General features: G+C 39.8%; 1 protein-coding gene across 2 annotated transcripts in view; it reads right to left on the bottom strand.

Annotated features, from left to right (window-relative positions):
• The window catches only part of st3gal4 (ST3 beta-galactoside alpha-2,3-sialyltransferase 4), a 41,346-nt gene that overhangs the window by 11,302 nt on the left and 9,320 nt on the right, over positions 1-20,724 (bottom strand). For both annotated transcript variants that reach the window (XM_046073946.1, XM_046073945.1), the window contains exons 2-5: positions 9,191-9,258; positions 6,521-6,592; positions 3,508-3,589; positions 3,092-3,181 (exon numbers count right to left, since the gene is read on the bottom strand). In XM_046073946.1, the coding sequence (XP_045929902.1) occupies positions 3,092-3,181; positions 3,508-3,589; positions 6,521-6,542 (194 nt within the window). In that variant the 5' untranslated portion in view covers positions 6,543-6,592; positions 9,191-9,258. The remainder of the gene's footprint in view (positions 1-3,091; positions 3,182-3,507; positions 3,590-6,520; positions 6,593-9,190; positions 9,259-20,724) is intronic.

The raw sequence follows: 20,724 nt of genomic DNA, 5'->3' as shown, positions 1-20,724 counted from the left end.
TTCACGCAAGCCGTTTTAAAATAATCAGGGACACAACCAGTAGATAGGGAGCTGTTGAAAACAGAGATCAAATGGGGCCCAACAGAATCTATTACTTTCAGTAAAAACTTTGTAGGTATTACATCAAGTGGGCTGGAGGACACTCTCATTTCTGATACTGTTTTTAAAAGCTCAGACAAGTCGATGGGATAAAACTGGTTAAAACTCTCTTGTTGCTGGTGAGGAACCTCTGAGTAAGAGGCAGTGGGGGTAATAGAGGCTCTGATTGACACCACCTTATTGGTAAAATAACATAAAAACATTTCACAGCCATTCTTACTTCCAGCTGAGGCACAAGGAGGGGTTGGGTTTACCAGCTGATCCACAGTCTTAAACAGAAACCTGGGATTGTGTTTATGTGTAGTAATGAGTTCAGAAAAATAGTGTGTTCTCGCATCCTTAACCATTTTATTGTAGTTAATTAATAAATCCTTCAGACTGAGGTAATGGACTTGGAGACTGGATTTTTTCCATCTGCGCTCTGCTTTCCTGCATTCCCTTTTGAGGCTGCGAATGCTGTCATTTATCCAGGGCTGCTTACTAGCTTTAGACGTAGGCCTAACCTTTAGAGGAGCAGTAATATTTAGTGACGACAAGCAGATATGATTGAAGTGATCGACCAGATTGTTGGTGTTGGAATCAGACAGGTGTTGGCTTTGGCTCTGAAAGAATGCGCAAAACTTTGAAACACTTTGTTCATTAAAGATGCGAGAACACACGGAGCTTGGTGAGGCGGCATGAGTAACAGGCGAATCGCAGCTAAAAACAATACATCTATGGTCAGATATGGTCATGTCCACTAATTCCACAGAGGAAAAGCTGACAACCAGAGTAAAAACCAAGTCCAGTGTATGACCACGGTTATGGGTTTGCCCTTTGACATGTTGTTTGAAGTTAAAAGAAGTGGCCATATTTAAAAAGTCAGTTGCATTAACATTGATGGGGTCATCAACATGAATATTAAAATCGCCACAAAGAACAATTCTGTCATAATTTAAAACCAGAGTAGATAAAAATTCAGGAAGTTCTGATAAAAATCCTCCAGGCGGTTTTGGGGGGGCGATAAATTATAACAAATATGATAGGTTGCAGCCCTCCAAGTTTAAGAGTGAGAACTTCCAAGGAGTTAAATTCATCACAGCGTACTTGATGACATTTTAAATATTTCCTATACATGCTCACTAGCCCACCACCACGACCACTGACCCTCGGTTGACTAAAACAATCATATTGAGGCACACAGTTCAGCTAGCTGGCTATAGTCATTCACTTGCAACCAGGATTCAGTTAAAAACATAAAATCTAGATTTGCAGACAAGATAAAATCATTTAAGATAAAAGTCTTACTTGAGCGAGATCTCACATTGAAGAGAGCCATTTTAAATGAGTTTGTTCTAGGTGCTAGAGTTGGTGCAGCTGTCCTAATCCTTAAGAGATTACTAATATTTCTGTGTGGGATGTGCACATTTCGGTTTACTGGTCTATGCGTGATAACAGGAATAGAAGTCTGTGGAACAGCGCTGGGAGCAGACGGCTTTACATGCCAGCAGGTGGAGACAGTTGTTTGTGGCAGTGAAGCAGAGATCTGTTCAGTGACCGGTGGTGTGTCCAGGTGTGCTGCCTTATTGTGAGCATGTGCAAAAGTGTCCTTATAATCAAGTAATAAGGGGGGGGAAATATACGCAGTTAATTGGAATTGATCTTCCAATCTTCCTAACGGGAGTCCCGCACAGTACCTACTGAGCTAAACTTGCCCATGAGTATACAAGGATTTGAAATAATTTGACTTTGTTCTGGTCCGCCATATAATGGCTTGAAAAAAATTTGGCCCGATGCCAGATTTATTTGCTGACCCCTGATATAGATGAATAATATTACCGGGACATTTGTGGCTGAGAGAGCAAGGATGAAGAAAACTACTTTTTGGCTATAATAACTATCAAACCACACAATGGACAACACCAACTGTGCTGCCAAATAGTAAATGGTTCATATTAGCACATGGAATCGCTTGGTGTGCTTGACGGATGCCTTAACTTTCCCAAATGTTCTGGTATCTATTAAGCAGGTAAACCAGACTCATTATGGACGAACCATCCATTAACATGATTTCATTCAGTAGCAATTTCCCTCATTAAAATCCTGTGCTGGCATTTCTTGGCCGAGGGGAGGGAAAAGAAAACAATAACCTTCACAGAGCCTGTGGAGTGAGACAAATGTGGCAAGTTGTAATACATGAAACTGTTGCTTTTCTGTGTTCGCTGGCTTCAGACTCCAGCTGCTAATGACCTCCTGTCTTTGACAGTGAGGCTTTCAGACATTTATTACCCTCATGTGCCAGCTAGCTCTTTGCAGGAGATCAGGATAAATCTCCAAGGAGGGGTCTCATTAGAGAAATGTCACTGTGATTGCCTGGAAGTCCTCCCTGTGACTGTCATGGCTGATGTGAAAATCCAAGAGCAACCAGCCAGCAACATGATGTGAGAATACAAATCATGTTTTTTTTTTTATAGGGGTAAACACAGCAAACATGACTCTTGACTGTTTATAAGGTCTACTGATAAAGGGGAAGGTCTACTGAGCTGCTGATGAAATAAACAGTTTGAGGTGGTTGGGACAAACCACAGAGGCAAAACCACTATTTTGTCACAATACAGAGTTCACAAAAAGTTTAACAGTATATATACACAGCACAGTAAACTGGTAATAGATCAAGGAAAAATAAATGAGAGGGGGCTCAGGCCTGTGGAACAATGAACCTGAGGACAAACAAACTATTGTCTGGCTCCAAAGAAAAGGATATTGTTGTCCACGTTGAGGTTACACTCTTACACTTACTGTAATCATGATTCAAATGGAAAATCCCTTTTTATAATGAGTCCTGTTCTCTCTCACTAAAATGTTTAAAACTTTTCCTTCATGCCTTTAGTCCTAACATTTCCAAGGAGCCTGGCACCTTGTGTTCAAATGAAAATGTTGGCATACCTTTCTCCCTTAATAAGCCACCCACTCCCTCCAGTTAGTAAAAAAACACAGACATGCCATTACTCACTTAAAGTTAAGGCTCTCCCACTTCTTCTGGGCTAGCCAGCCACCACACAATGACTTGCTACTGTTCAGAGTAGTGCTGGTGCCTTTGTAGCTGAAAGACAGAAAAATCACCACAACTGGCATGAAAACCATTGCTGAATCCATAAAAACACAGTGTGCCAGTAACTTGGCCCAGAACACTCAAAAAGTGCAAGAATGGGCATATGTGAGGGCATAAATTGACCAGCAGCTCAGACTGCCGGATCAGAATGTGGGCTGTCTTCTTAACTTTTAGTGACTCAGCACTGCACAGACCTCATAAGTGTACTTACTGTTTTTAACCAGAAATGGGCATTTCTGTAATTGTGTGACCTCAATACCAGAGCAACCGAGAAAGAAAGGAGAAAGAAATGGTTGTGTTAGCGTGTGTGTATTTACCTCTCAAGTATGGCATAGGTAAGGTAGTACGCGACCAAGGAGATGACGAAAAGGAGAAGTGGGAGAAGCCTAAGGCACCATGCTGAAGTCAAAGAAGACAAAAACGCAAACATACAAGGCTTATAAAAATAGATTATCAGATTTCACACACAGTACATGCTGGCTTCAAAGTCTCGACACCTTAAAGTGAGAAAAGGATGCTCATCCTGTGACAGAAAATAATCTACTGCTTTTAATCAACGACAAATGAAAGCTTTAGAAAAGTGGTACTGCTCAAGACTTGGCACCTCATTTACAACCGCTAACATCATTTTATCAATCTGTAGTCACATTTTCAAAACACAATTAGCCCAACATCGGCTTGTTCATACCATACCATTAACACAATTCATGTCGCTTCCACAGAATATGCAGTCAATTAATCCATGTTTTTCTTTACATACAAGCTAACCCAATACCAAAACCTTAAATAATGTATAAAGCCTCTACTTTTGTTACAATAGCAGCTCAAAATCTGTATTGAAACAGCTGATGAGTATTTCTGAATAAACATATCATTGAAACATTGAGAAATAGCTGATTTATTGTAATTTGGGTAAAATAGATAAACCACAGCAACAGTAATTCCAATTTAAACCAGAGACATATGTAGGTTGAAGTTCTTTCATTTACATATACATTGCACTAAAAAGGGGACTTCCTGGACTTCAGTTTATCCAGTGTGGATATAGAACAACAGAGAATAGGAGAGAAAGAAAGAAAGCATAATCTCAGAAAAAGGAGAAGAATATTTGAGCCAGGGAGAGGAAGAGTGCCACAGAGAGGAGTAGCTGAACCAGGGTAAGTGTTTCTATTGAGGTGAATAGCGAGAGATGACATTAGATGTGATGTGGATGAGAACATGTGGCCAAATGCTGAAGATCATATGGATTAGAACAGAATTTTTGTTTCTTTCCCTTCTGTGCATTTTTTTTGTTTCAATGTAATTGTGAATTTACATTTACTCATTTGGCAGACGCTTTTATCCAAAGCGAGAGAGATCTCCAAGTGACAATAAATACTAGTAAGAGCTAATAGCACGTACAGCATCAACAGGGTAAATACATAGAGAAAGAAGTAAGAGTTAAGGAATAGTGCAATCAATACACAAGAATTGTAAGGGGACAGAAGAAGAGCACAGGTGCAGAGGTTAGGGGTTAGAGGTGTTATAAGAGGAAGTGTTCTCATAAGTTTTCATAAGATGAGTTTTCATGAGCTTCTTTAAGTTAGAGAGGGATGCCCCTGCTCTGATGGCATTTGGTAGCTTGTTTTTCACAATCGTGGTGGTACAGATGAGAACAGCTGGGACTGAGATTACTTTGTGTTTAAGGATGGCAGAGCAAGATGGCGTATTTAGAAGGTCGTTATGCTATGACTGATTGAGCTGTTGCTCTTGGAAAGAAAACGTGCTAGTGTTTTGTTTGAATGATTTGATTTTGGTTGACTCAGGTTTGCTGTGTTTTAATAGAGTTTGTGTATGTAGAAAATGTTATTTTAAAATGCAGAGTTGCTGTTCTGCTGTGGTTTTGAGCAGAAAATGTACTATTTGGCTAATTGTTTGAGGTAGGTGTGTTGCTGTGTTAAGAGTCTCGATAAAGTATCTTAAGTTTAGGTAAACGCTTGTTAGCAATTGAAAAAAACTGTAACGCAGATGTAGTATCTGTACCAGGCTAGGTACTGAAAAAGTAAACTGAAATAAACGTTAACAGATTTCCAGTAACTACCACTTTCTACTCAGAGACAGCTGCACAGGTCTCTGGGAAACAATACAAACAGTAGTGTGGTCACAGTGTGTGACTTGTGCAATAACCTATTTAGTATGATCTCAAAATGTTATTTCAAACAAGTTTCTAGTGTTCTTTCAACTAGTCAGATAAAAAAAAATACATGACATTTGTGAAATCTAATATGCACTGTGATCATGAGTTATGTGAGCTTGATTTGATTTTGACCAAAAGTGAGTGACTGAGTGAGTTCTGGGTAAACCCCTGCTGACTTGTTTTTCATCTTCTCAATTTTTTCATTCATGCATACTGCACATGTAACGCCCCCCCCCCCCCAAAGTTGTACTACTGCACGGTCATGACTCGAACCGGTGGCCTCAGGTACTTGAGGCAGATATGCTAGTAAGGAGGCTGAAAACCACGCTAGCGTGTCTCTTCTGGCCTCGGGGAGTGAGGTTTACTCACTGCACAGCCTTTCCTGGCTACTGTTACACACACTCTATGAGTTTCTGCCCAGGGACAACAGCACTGTGTACAGTCAAGAGTATCATGTATAAAGCTGAACATCAGTGGTATGCTTTTGAATTTTGGATAGTAAGTATGAGATGGACAGGTACTTCCAGTGAGTGACATCTAATATACAGTATATATAAAACATGTACAATATTATCTTAATATAATATTTTAAGCTTCAACCAGGAAGAGTGCCATCACAGTTTTCAAGACCATACATACATATCCAAAATAATAATAATGGATAGATAAAAGATATTGGTAAATATGCGCATTTCCTTTCTTTCCAAGAGTTCGATGAAAAGACTAATTACCACACTCATTTGTGTACACTAATGTGAAGCTTAGCTTAGCTTAGCACAGAGACTGGAAAAAGGGGGACACAGCTAGGCTGGCTCTGTCCAAACATAGCAAAATATACATGCATTATAAGTTGATTCTTTAAATCACAACAAAAAGTGTAAAAATGACAACTTGCAATGTTACAGGTGTTTATGTGTGGGGATATTTCTTGGCCATGAGATTATTTCAAACTGTGACCTCAAGGTCAATAGATCATTAATCTTTGACAAAGTCCATTTTGGTCCCTAATCCTCACATCATTGCATGTGAAATAACACACAGATCAGATTAGTGCTTTACTGAATATCAAGAAAGAGTTGCATTCAAGTAATCTGCTATTAGCATTAACAATATCTGTTAAATAAATGACCACCACCCACAGCAAAAGAACTTACTTTTAGTTGCCTTCTGGGACATCTTCACGTGCTCCTTGGTCCTCTCATGTCTCCACAGTGCATGAGGTTATCCTGGTTACGGGCACAGGAAGCAGAAATACCACATAACATATCCTTTTAACTGCTTTTGAAATAGAAATTTCCCCTACTGAGAAGAAGATTTGAAAGAGGAACTGCTGTAAAATGTAAAACGCAGCGGTTAATTGAGTCATACTGAGACTCCCACGCACACACACACACACACACACACACACAGAGAAAGAGGTTGGAGTAAATGAGAGTGAAACAAATAAATGCAAGTAAGCAAAAACACAACAGGAGGGTGCACAGGAAAGAGAAGGAGAGAAACACAAAGGTAAAATAAAAACGAAGAGACAGAGATAGAAGCTGAGAGAGAGAAGAGCAGCAGATGAAGGCTGATCAGTTTAAGAGGATCTGAGCTGGGGGAACATTTACAATCTCTCAGCATCTCTGCAGCACTGTGTGCTTCGTTCAACTGTGCTATGCAGAGTTCAGACTACAGCTTAGAACGGATTAAAAGGCATTTAACGCTACATCTGACTATTTAATGCACAATGCACATCTTATCCACAATTTTCCTGAAGCCAGAGGCATCCATACTACCAAATGGTTGTATTATGCCCAACACTGCATCAGAAACAGCACCACCGAAAATAGCAAACAGCAGGAGTGCACAACTGAATATCTATTTTGAGATGTGCATGTGTGCGCATGTACTGTACATGCTACTTTGCAACAACAGTGTTATGGCAGAAAATTGTTTCCTCTTACATTTAATCTTTTATGTATGATCTTTTAATATTATTATTACTGTTCTCGTTATGGCTTATAGATATTTGTTTATTGTGTTTTTATCCTTAACCTTTCCTCTCCTATGTCAGTCTGTCCACATTTACTGGGGTTTAGGTCAGAGCTGTGAGATTGTTTTGGTGTTTTCCTCTCTTGTTGTTCCTCTCCTCTCCTGGAATGTTCATTCAAGGCCGAGAGAGGATCTCTGCTCCCCAAAACATAGAAACCTAGACTGTGTAAATGATGATGCATCCCTTTGCTTGGGGCCAGACACCCGCTGCCGCCCTAGGCGGCAGGTCTCTGGACCAGCTGTATATGTGTTTTAGTAATTCTCTGTTTATTCTCTTTTGTTAAATAAATTCTTCAAAGACAACGGTTGGTTGTAACTCAATTCTTTGCTCAACCCCTCACAAGGAATATCATTTCCACAAAAAACAGTAATGTTATACTGCTGTAAATCTACTAGTTAATTATGCACGCCCAAACTTGGAGACAGCGAAGGAGTGGAAGCCACATGACTGATTAACACCACCACAGGGACGTTCTGGGAATTTTACTCTCAAGCCCCTCCCTGTGAAGCAAAATGGTCATTTCACAACATAAAATATGATACTGCTTTCTCCAGAATCAGGGTGTAGTTTCTGGCAGTTACAGTGGAGCGGGTGTGTTTTCATTCTGAGCCAGATAAGCAGCTGGGCTGTGTTTGTTTCCTCAGTTATTGGAGGGGACCAGGTGTGTGTGTGTGTGTCTAATCTCACATACAAACTGGATCCATCAGCCTAATATTTTTGTGTGCACATTTATGACTGTATGCTGACGGACCTCTCGCTGATGTGGTGATTCACAATGTATGAAAACCTATTTTATTGACTGAGCCTATCATAAAGCTTAGACTTTAATCTTTAATGATATACGTTACGACATTGCAAAAGACATTTCTGGCCATTGGCTAGGCTAAAAATAAGGCTTGCCTAGTCTGTTGCAGGACACATTTTGGCCTTTTTTGTGGCTCACAAATCCATAGAAAAGTTGTGTCTCATCTTCAACTGGAGCATCTCTCAGATTAATTTCCTTTATGTTCCAATATGTTATGATCCACTCAAGTTAGACGCGATAAGAGATGAATAAATCCCCATTTTCGTTATCTTCACTGCCATCTTAACTGTAAGGGAGCCGGGAGGGACAACTGAGTGAGATTCAAGTCGTCTTTGTTTGGAAGGGGAGAGGGAAGATTTATTTTGTCATTGTTTTAATGTATAAGTTTGGGCTTATGGTCTCTTTCCTTATTTCCTTAATATTAAAATTTAAACAGTTGGGAAAACCCAGAACGCTCGGTTACAATGCATTTACACAATTCTATGCATCTTAAAGGAAACACACTATACAAAAACACACTGATCTGAAAAACGTTGCATACATCTATATAAGAACCATTACACTATACCATACAAAAACGTTTTTTTCCCCTTCATTCCACTACTCTCATGCATACACGCTTGGACACACAGCCTGCCCTGCACTCCCTGTTCCCCGAACACAAGCCAGCAGACACTGATCTGCAGTCTACTGAGTGGACTCTTCTACTCGTCTTACTTTGATTATCTTTGGTGTTTTGGACAAAACTTCCCAAACATCCAAAATGTGTCACTTTGGGCTTTGGAAATTGTTATTTTACATACAATCTATCATTAAAATGAATGCAGTCGTGATAAATGAGTAGTTCCAGTGCACTTCATGAATAACACATGCTTAAATATTCCAAACTGATGCCCACGTTTACAGTTGTGTAAATGAGCTTCTCAAGAAACTGTGCAGCCCTCAATTAGATATAAAAAGCTACATTACTACTGTGCATCTTACCTTTTTCCCCTTTCATTTCCAATGAATAAATCCTCAGTGGCACAGATGTAATGAGTCTGGGCTTCTCCCTGTAATAAAAGCAAAACATAATCTGACACATGAAAACAACTGGAGGATTTCTGCACAATGTACTTGATGTGCAGCTTTGTTTTCTACCCATCTTTCTACTTGAATAAAATCCAAACAGGAAGGAAATACCAAAGAGCAGAGAGTTTTGTATAAAAGGAACTACATTTAAAAAAAAATAGGGCTACAACTAATGACTGTTTTCTCAATTACTTGATTAGTTGTTAAATGTATTGTTTTGTTTACTGTCACACAGGAGTAACAAAAAACAGAATATATTCATATTTAAGAGCTTTTTTATTACTCAATTACCAAAATAATTGGCAGTTAATTTAACAGTTGACAACTAATTGATTAATCGTTGCAGCTCTAGTTTGTAACAAAGGTTTTGAGATGGATGTAGCAGGACTACAAATGCATTATTAAATTATGTTGAAATACAAAAATATCATTCTTAAATACAGCAATGTATATGGGCTTATCTTTTAGTCTTCACTTTATAGCATATAGCTAAAGCTGAAATGACTATTATGGATTAATCAGATCTGATTATGAGAGATTAAATAACAATTTTGATAATTGATTATTTGATTAAGTCATCTATTAAGCAAAAATTGCAAAGCATTCGCTGGTTCCATCTTTTAAAATAAAAAAAAGATTTGCTTTTATTTTGGTCTTTAGGACAAAACATGTGTTTTAAAGATGCCAGCTAGCCCTCTCACATTAACATCCAATAACAAAACCTATCACCTGCAGAGTAGGGATTGACCAATGTGTTTTTTTTCTCGGGCCGATCCTGATTTTTAGTAACCAATTAGACCGATGACCAATATGTGGAACCGATATACATTTGCTGTAAAAAATTTAATCTTGGTGTCAACACACACAAAAACACAAAACTTGTTGAAAATAACAAGATTAAAGTTAATTGTCATGTTTAATCTTTAAAAATATTAAATTAAATGAATTAAGAGATCCATCCCAGAGACAGACTTGTTAACTATGAGTGTGACATTGCTCCAGCCCACAGAGTGGTGAGTAGGGGAGACCGGGTATGGTTGTAACACTTTTTGCTTCAGCAATTATAACTCACTGAATTTGTTTTAGTGTTTAAAGTTGTTTTAGTGTTAATAATGCTGTGATATTAATAGTTTAGCTCAGGGGTCAGCAACAAAGTTTCAATGTCTGGTTAGCTCTGTCAGTAGTACACTTTCAATCAGAAGGTGTTTGGTCCCCCATTGCATGAACATATTTTTTTCCTTCTTCAACAAGTTAACTATAAAGAGACTGTTTCACATGCTCACAATAAAGCGTGGGAGTGTGTGTCCACATCCATCAACCTATGGAGGCTTATTTTCATTTCCCCTGCATCTCCAGGCAGAGGAAATTCCTGCGCTTCTCTTTCAGGGGAATCACTATTCCTGAGAGCCATTTCAGAGGTGTGTTAAGCACGCCACAGACTCTTCTGACTATATTTCAGAACCTTTCAAAGTAAACGCTCTCATCTGAATGCAAAATAAAGCAGAGCTGCAAAAAACTCTCGTGCTTAAGAGGCAGTGATTATGTGAGTAACTGTTGTTGCCATGACTGAGATCTATTTCTGCACCAGCCACTATCAAATTATTTATTTATTTATCAGGCATGTGATTGGCAAAGGGCAAAAAAGCAGGAAAATAGACCCCCAACACCCCGATTAAACTGGCGGCGGAAGGACCCATGACAATAACTTTTTTGGTGAATGTGTTGCAGTGGGAATCAAAGACAAATATCTAATCCACTGCGCCATTGCAACCTCTCTGTAATAATTATTATTTTGTATTCATTTTTTACCAAACAGCTAAATGTGCAACATGCAACATGAAATAATTGAGTCTATAACTAAATAATATAACTACTAACTTTCAAATTATTTCAGTAGAAGTTAAAGAGGTAGTATTATGCTAATTTTCAGGTTCAAAATCCTATTTAGGGGAACAGGTTTACATGTTTTAATTTTCAAAAAACACCATTTTTTTGTCATACTGCACATTGCTGCAGCTCCTCTTTTCACCCTGGTTGAAGGCTTTGTTTTAGCTGGAGTGATATATGATCTTTGTTGGGAGTTGCACATGCGCAGTTCCTAGTTAAGGACTACTAGCCAATCAGAAGCAGAGAAGGGCAGGTCAGCGAAAGGCCGGTAATAGCGAATCAGAAGCAGAGAAAGGCGGGTCAGCGAAAAGACTGTAAACAGCTTCGATTCAGCTGTAGGCTACATTTGGACTGGAGCAAGAGTTTCAGAGTGGTGAGTTATTAATCTGTAACAAAAGTATCTTTCATCCATAAAGTTTTAACTGAGCTCTGTCTCTACATTACAGTAACAACTTCATGTCCATTGACTGCTTGGAGGGTAGCTAGTGTTTGGAAGGGAGGGGAGAGGTGTGTGCTGCAGCTCAGTGTTTTTCCACTGGTGTTTTTGAGGGCGTGTCGGAATAGTCGCTGAGCTAGCATTATGACACGTATTTTCATTGTGACGTCACAAGAAAGGGAAGTAAAGGCTGGACTACAAACCAGCTGTTTTCAGGCAGTTCAGAGCAGTGTTTTCTGTGGGAGATGGGAACTCACTTTGGGGTGGACTTTGGGCTTTTTCACTTTGCAAACCTATTACTTTCACAAAAAAGATATATAACTCAATAAAGGAGAGGGGAAAAGCCAAAAACCATAATACCACCTCTTTAATTAATTATTTTTAATGAATAAGAGACAGCAGCAAAGGTTGTCGCCTGTTTAAGACCTGGTGGCCTAACTGTTATATTATTCAGGAAACTCTGATCAAACAGCCAGACCTCTGTCTGTTGATAAACTGTAAGAAAAGGTTTGACATTTCGACTCTGGCAGCAGACGGGCGTGTGCGTGAGACAGAACGACCGCAACAGTTTCACGGGATTGCGCTAGTTACACAGAAGCCGTTGCCATGGTTACCTCACTGGAGCACTTGTCTGCCTGTCTGTTGATGAGGAGCGCAGCGCGACCCGTGGATCAAAGCCATCTGAAAAAGGCCTTATATAAACCCCGTCACAACAATTCACAAGAATTTTTTTTTATAACTTGCCAAAACCTTTAACATAAGGAAGACTTAAAAAGCAACCATTCATACAGCAAAGTCTGGCCTCTGTAGCTTATATGATTGATCAATCGACGACAAAGTCAAAGTAAACATTAGACATAGCCTATAACAAGCAATAATCAAAACATGGGCCTACCCTATTTATCCGATCCTTATTGTCAACTCAGTGTTGGGAAACTATGTTATTTCTGAGTAACAGAAATAATATAGTTTGGCTATTACCTACTAGTTACTAGGGGTGGGAGAAATAATCCATTCTTAGATGCATTGCGATGCGGACGTGGAAGATTATGAATCGATTAACAAATGTCTAAAAATCGATTATTTAAATGTTAATTGATAATGTAATGTTGACGGAACGCAAAAGGCGGAACTTGCAGAAGTGTAGCGCCCGGACTGTCTGTGGAGCACACACAACAGCCTGTATTCTGCACACCGCTGCAATTAATAACCCCCCCCCCTTCCCCCCCACTAAAATGTCACACAATCATTAATATCAGTGAGCAAGTAATGATTTTAACTCGCACACTGCGAGCATGGTGACACTCGACTTGGCAGCTCCCTGCGTATCCTGTGTGTGAGGCCGAGCAAATGAGAGAAAGTAAGCGGCAGAACATGCAGTGAAAGTTAGCGGAGGAAAATATTAGCTGTAAGTTTCTGTCTGGTAGTAAACGTGCAGCGTAGGTCACTGTGTGTCCGTTAATAAAAGCCTGTAGTTTCCCAACTGCTGGAAAAGTGAAGGCTGTTAGCGCTAGCTAACATCTCCCCTGTAGAAGGGCTTGCTTTCTGTCCCCCACACCAGACTCCAGACTTTTGGGGACAGATCCCAGCAGCCCCCACCCTCTGAAACTCATCCCCACAGAGATTCAAAATGCTCCCTGTCTGGACACTTTCAAAAATCTACTAAAAACCTAAAAAAAAAAAAAGAGCTAGCTGTCTCTCCCGAGGAGAGCCGTGCACCTCCAAGTGTAACGTTACTGTTTAAAAACGATATCGTTATACTATTCTTTGAGGGGTTCATCAGTGGGGATTGATTGATTCGAAGTACATATTAAATGCACTTTAGAGTCATCAATAAGTTATAACACTCAGTAGATGTAGCATTCCTTGAGATTCAGCAAACAATCTGAGGTGATACTGCGTTTGATCAGCAACGTTTCTGATAAGGATACGAGGAGAGGAGCAAAGCAGAGAGAGAGCGAACGACGTCACGTGTCGCTCTTTTAATGTCTAAAAAGAAAGTCTATTTGCACGTATTATAATCAAATATTTTCCACAATCAAACCTCAATGGTCAAACAGTTGTACCGTTCTAAGTTAAGCATTTGGTAACAGGATAAGTGGGTGACATTTATACATTATTGGCATTTCCGACGATGGTAATACTTATTTCGTCTACTTAGGGGAGCTCAGGTTACATGAGGAAAGCTTAGATTAACCCAAAACAATCTTTCCTTAGGAAATGGGGAATTCAGCCTTAAATTCAAGCTGGATAATTAATAGAGTATAGTATGACATTTCTTTATTATCATTTCTAAAGGAATTATGTGAGAAAGTATTGTGAACAAGCATTGCAGTGTCCGTAATCTTGCTGAAAATAAAAACACTGTAAAAGTAACTTATTTAGATAGTAACAGACAGCAGTTAATGCATTGGGTCTTTGGAGACTGCAGTCTTTGTTTATTTAAAGTTCGGCTGTCCTGGATTATGTCACAAGTGGGTGTGAAAGGGGGTATCCCTTTGATGGGGTAATGAAACACAGGGCAAGGTCAGTCACCACAGTTACATGTGTGTGTGTTTTACAAGTGAACCATAAACCATATCTTTTTTTTAAATGGATCTATGATACAAATATGGACAATATTTAAAAGTCAACGTAAACAGAAGGAGAGAACCGGAGAGAACGCCTTTCCACATCAGTCCTCCCCATCAGCATAATGAGGACTCCAGGTCTCTGCAGCTCTCTGGCAGCAGGTGGGATATCAGATCCACAGTGTGACTCTGGGAGGAAAATGTGTAATAAATTGTTCAGGTGATGAAAAATATAAAGTAAATACAGATGATTCTTTAATAAATACAATAATGTGGTGAAGTAAATTTTCTAATGTAATTTAATTAAAATAGTGAATCTTTGATATATTCTAGATTCATTACACAAAGTGAAGCATTTCAAACCCTTTTTGCTTTCATCTTGATGATTACTGTTTACAGCTCATGGAAATAAAAACTCCACTATCTCAATGTATAAACATTTTAGAATAAAAATACATTTCTGTATTATAAATTATACAGAAATCACTGGAGAAGAGCTCTCTAATCAGCTAATTAACTCTCCCAGTCTGGTTGTGATGCTCACAATGAACTTTTCCTCAGTATTCAAATTTTTTGAGATGGTCCTCTAAAAGATGCCTCAGTGTTTTAATGTTGACAGCACTATTATGTCACATACGTGGGAGAAAATTGAACAAGGGAGACTCTTTAAACGTTTTTATGTTGTCCTTTTAAGACAATTTTATATCAGCTGTCAAATGTCCAGTAGCTTTGAGTAGCAACATTATTTTAGACTCAAAGTTTAAGCTTTGAGTAGCAGATATGGAGGCACCAGAACCTCAACAAGAATCTTGTGACAAATATAAAAAGTACCTTTCTCTCACAAATGTCCTATTCCAGACAATAATCCCACACAGCCCTGCTGACAGCAGCAACGTTACTCAAAATAGCGGTGTGGGGAATTCATTAACGTGATAGCAGCCATGGCTAACGTTTTACAAGATATACAGCTTCCATCATGTAACTGAGGACTCTACCGCTAGCTTATTACGTTTATTACAAGTAACATACTGAGGTGACGTCCAAATAAACGACTCGTAATCGCTCGTAACCAACGGTATGTAAACTGATTTGCTTGAAATTGTTCGTTTGAGCTGTAACATTAACTTTAAGTAAACTTAAGATAATTAATAACTGATTCATAGTTAACTGTTAACGTTGGTCTCAACAAAATCTAACATTAGTGTTGCAAAATAACGTTACCACATTTATATATAAAAAGCATTTAAAATCTTGTGAAGTATAATGTCAATAACAGATATGTGAGTTATTTTAATATTTTCCGGTGTCTTACCTTGACTGTAGCTGGTAATGTCGGTAAACTGGTATCAACACGGCCGCAGGTTCCAACCTCCACCGTACAGCACCGCAGAGTAGCATGTAGCATTAGCTCCTTAGCATGAGCTAACTCGGTCACGTCGAGCTAGGCGGGAGTGGTTTCAGCAACATGTCACCTCAGCTCCACCTACGACCCGCCTCTTTGCCCATTTTTGGTTATCCGGGAGTGACGCGCGGTGACGCACTGCCAAGATGGCGCCGGCCAGCTCCACTAATTTTGAGCTTCAAAACGGCTCTTCAGAAACCAATGGGTGACGTCACGGACGCTACGTCCATTTTTATATACAGTCTATGCTAAAAACCCAGCTCTTTAGAACATCTGGTATAAGCTTAGACTAAACTGGTGTATAGCTCTGTACTGTATATATACACTGTACATCCTGATTACATTTCAGTTTTCAGAGGAGTCTGACAACTGGTTGTTAATGAAATGAGGGGCCATGGTGATGAGGTTAATAAATTAAATTAGGGATGCAAACTAGTCAATTTAAGCTAATTACGAGATGTTTCTTTTGGATTTGAATGCGTAAATGAAATGCTTAGTAATTATCCAGGTATCCTGTATAGAAAAAATTATGCATCAAGATGCATCGGTAATCGTTTTATAATCGAATCGCAGCCCACTGAATCGTAATCGAATCGTGAGGTGCCCAGTGATTCCTACCCCTACTAGTTCCTTAGCATATACTCCTTAAAAAGTAATATTAGCTACTCTACTTACTACTGGGTGATATAACGCCACTCTCTCCCAATGAGTTCAAGCATCAGTGGCAGTAGCGGCTGCAGTTTCTTTCTGAGTTTCACGTTGCTGTGTTGCTTTAGCTGATGCTTCAATTAGCATTTCAAGTATAAATGTAGAATAGTTTAAGGTCAAAAGCTTTTTGCTGGTCGCACAAAGTTTACAATGGATGACAATGTTTTTTGCATCTTAGACTGTGACACAATAATGGCAACAATGTTACTAACAGCTGTCGAAAATAGCCTACCTCTCTCTCACTGTTCTACAGTCTTCCTTTAGCTTTTTGGCTAACAGCTGACTTGAACAACATAAGGTCCGGTATGGTCCGGTGCGGTCCGGTGCATTCATGTCAGGGATATTGCATATTACAGATCTGCATGATTCACGTGGGTCAGATTTTCAGGTCGGAAAAATCACATCCCTCATTTTGATTACACATGCGTCACATCGGATACGCTGGGGGAGGCAACGTTGGAGAACTAGCAAGGGACAGCAAGATCTTGAAAGTATCCAACCGGAAATCTCACCTCCCCCCTTCAGGCCTGCCTCCAAAGCCACTTCCCCCAAAACACATTTTCATGCACCCTGAGTTCAGGGGCAGAGCGCAGGTACGCAGCAGTCGTGCAAGAGCCAAAGATACTGGATTCTTTTAAATTTTTGTGTAAGAGATTTTGATTTATTGATGGCCGTAGCGATGTAAAGAGAATTTCAACAAATAACATAAAATTCTTCTGAAATAGACTGCCCAGCTTTAATAGAAACATATGCTAATGTTACATAGGCTATTTATGACAACATACTTGGGTGGTAATAATATGGGCTCTGTATGTAAGATATCATATGTTATAGTAGTTTTTGAGTAAGGATGTAAACAAACAATTATTACATTCATATTAATCAATATAACTGATCAAATAGATGCATGAAGTGAGTTGCAAACACATTTATTGTGAGATTGACATACATGATAAACCAAAAGGACCTTCTTCTGTAAGCCCTTTTCACCAGCTGATTTCACTCAACCACAGACACACTCTCTAAAGATAACCACATGCGCGTTCTGCTCACAACTGAAATCTAAAAAACACATAATCCCAGAATTTAATCCAGTCAAAAGAGCTAAATCTGGTGCCCATTTGTAAAATTTTGACCTCTTTTATGATGAAAAGCTTTTTAAAAAATTGCAGGCTATAATCAACCCTTTTTGCTTCCTAAAAGCATCTGCATGTGAGATGGCGTCTTCAAGGAGTCATACGTGTGTAAATTGAATAGGCTAGTAGATAAGATGCAGGGCTTTTTTGCGGCAGCCTTGGTGAATTGGAAATCAGTGGATCAGAGATGGAGCAAGTGAATAGTTTTAGGTTGCTGGGATTAAGCATCACAGACAGTCATGTTCATCTCACATCTCCATGTTGGTGCGCTTAAGAAGTAGGGTTGGGCTGATAGACGATGCCATCGTCCATCGACGATGGCTAACAGACATCACGACATTGAGCCGGCATCGTGATTGTAAAACCCCTGCCAAAAAAATCTTTTTTCATATTATACCACCCTGTGAAAGCAGGTTTTAATGACCACGAACATTCTTATTATTGTTTGTAAGTATGCTTTGCACCTCCCTCGGAATTATCTTCTCCCCACACTCTGACAGACTCATACACACCTACACCTCAGGTAAACCCCTCGGCTTGCCCCGCCTCGCTCTCCTCCCCGTCTGCTCCATTTTCTCCATCAGCAGTATGTTTTCTAAACACTGAGAACTCGTTTTTTCCCCGTATATTTCCACCCGCGATCCCTCATCACGGCAGCAACTGAAACCAACATCTGCACCCTGTGTGTTCACCGTTGCTTTACCTGTTCCGTACGTAAAATATCCACCACGACTTGTAACCTAAGTTAATAGTCTACCCTTTTTTTTTTACAGAGTCTGTGCGAGAACATGTGCACATAAGGCGACGGCTGCCCCCTCGCACGCGTGCCCCGGTGATGTTGGCGAGATGAGTTGTCTGTGCAGAGTTTAAGGGTGACTAAAAGACATTACAAATCCTAGCCACATCCTGTTCACCCTGTTGCGGTGTATCCACTGTTGTAGCAACAGACTTCATAGCAGCTTCTTCCTTATTCATCCTCAGCGTAAAACTGTTTTATTTTTATGACTTATTCACATAACTTAAAGAGGCATTATGTAGTTTTTAGCGGCCACTAGTGGGGCGGTTCTAAGATTGCAACCAGGTGTGTGCTCGTACGCATGCTCGCTTGAACTCATGAGTGAGCATAATCTGAATCACAACCATTTTCATACTGAAATACCACAATAAACGCAGGAACACCAGCATGCAGGCTGTGGCTTTTCACTCAGACATGTTCAGGTTCTGTTACTTCAATGTTCCCGTCTCAGAGGCAGCTCAACAGCAAGCCGCATATCGTCACAATACTCCTGAAAAAAGGCAGAGTGACAGCGGCTATCTGAGAGAACAGACAGAGCTGGAAACTCAGGTAAACTCCCACTGCAACGTTACAGTAAGTAGTTTTATCAGCTGCATGCAGAACTAATCCATGCTCGTTACATGATAACGTTACATTTACTGCATTTAGCTGACGTGCTACATCGTTAGCTCGCCTGCTGCTTTCAGTAACTATCTTTACTATCTGTGAATCCGTCTCTGGATGCTCAGCAATGTCAGCACAGCTACATGTATTGGATGATAATGAAACGGTTAGTGAGCTGGACTGAATATTATAATGCAATTGTGTCACACTTTATAACAATTAGACCACAGTAAGTAACTTTACTGTAACTAGTGATAGTGGATGGCTCTTCCTCTGGATTGCTGTGGCTGTTTTGTTGCATGGTTTTACAGCGACTGAGGTGGAGAAGCTGTGTACCTGAGTAATGTTATTGTAAAACCCATAGACTGTATATAAAAACCACAATAAACCTAAAGGTCGGAGCTACTGTAGCGTTAGCTGGCTGCTCCTGGCTGCATCACTATAGGCTAACATTAGTAAACAAATCGCTCCACATTTGCTTTTTACCGTTTTACCGGCTAAAATCAACAGTGGTACACAGGATAGTAACACGGGTCGCGTTAAGCTAACGTTATATAACTTTGCACCGAATAACATTAGCAACTGCTCGGCGTTAGCCGGCAAGCTAACGTGACTTTCTCTGTGTTTCTCCAGCTTTACTAATGATTACTTTATTCTTACTCGACATCATCCGAACCTATTTGGTCTTATGGGCTTCAGCACTTAATCCTTTATTGTTGTTTTGTATCCTTACGTCATTGAAAAACTTATATAGTCCCTTTAAAGGGAACTACAACTTAATCTTAACTGAAACAGATACAAAGGTAAAAATAGTAGGCTAATAGTAAATAGATAAGTAGTAAATAGCTAAAGGTGCTATAAAATACAGGGCATTCACATTTACATTTACCATTCTCTTTAAAACCAACTGAAATGAAGGCATCTGGAATATGATGTGTGGTACATGATGAGGAGGCACTTGAGTTTATGGGACAGGGATTTAGGGTAGGCTACAACAGACAAAAAAGTTTGAGAACCACTGCACCACTAAGACAGATCAATCCTCATTTTAACTTTCATGGTTAGTCCATGAGTATAGTATACCAGAGATGGGGACTCGAGTTAGAGACTTGGACTCGAGTGCGACTTAATTCGCACACACAGTGACTTCAGACTCCACTTGAGACTCGTCCTCAAAAGACTTCAGACTCAACTCGGACTCGGGAACAATGTTTATTTTTAGGAAACGTCTGATGAGCTTACAGTTATTCCCTCCCTCCATTACCGATAACCTGCCTAACACGTAGTATCAGCTGCGCGCAGCTGCACGTGAGAGAAGACAACAAACACCAGCAGCTGCTGCGCCATTCATCATAAACTTTGGCTTTAATACTTCATACAACAAGACCCAAACAAAGACGCGCTGAACTCAAATAGGTTAGTAACCTGTGGTGAGTAAACATGTTTAGTAAATATGTTTTGCTTAGCATTGGCCATCTAACGTTAGCTTGCTTCTTGCTTCAGCTACGACCTACGGGAGGTTAACTCCGACTGTCGTTTGTTATGAAAAGATGAATGAGGGTTTGTTTACTTGTGACTCTTGCTCAGAGACTTGAGACTTGACTTGGACTCTACACTTGTGAGCATCTCTGTAGTATACTCATGGCTGGACAGTATTGATCATAAATCCCACCCCTCTTTTAGCTGAGGAGGGGGCATGGGCCAAACTAAAAGAAATCTAAGTATTCAAACCTCCCTCAACTATCGGCAGTTTCTCTTCTACCATTTTTTTCAGAATTCCTCTCACGGAATGACCTCCTAGATCCATATCAGTCTGGTTTTAAGAGTGGCCACTCTACTGAAACGCCTCTTTTTGTCTGTAACAGAAGCCCTAAGGTCAGCTAAAGCTGCAGCCCAATCCTCGGTCCTT

This window comes from Micropterus dolomieu, linkage group LG17 (genome assembly GCF_021292245.1).
Source record: "Micropterus dolomieu isolate WLL.071019.BEF.003 ecotype Adirondacks linkage group LG17, ASM2129224v1, whole genome shotgun sequence".
Taxonomy (NCBI): Eukaryota; Metazoa; Chordata; class Actinopteri; order Centrarchiformes; family Centrarchidae; genus Micropterus; species Micropterus dolomieu.
This window is presented reverse-complemented; position numbering and strand designations above follow the sequence as displayed.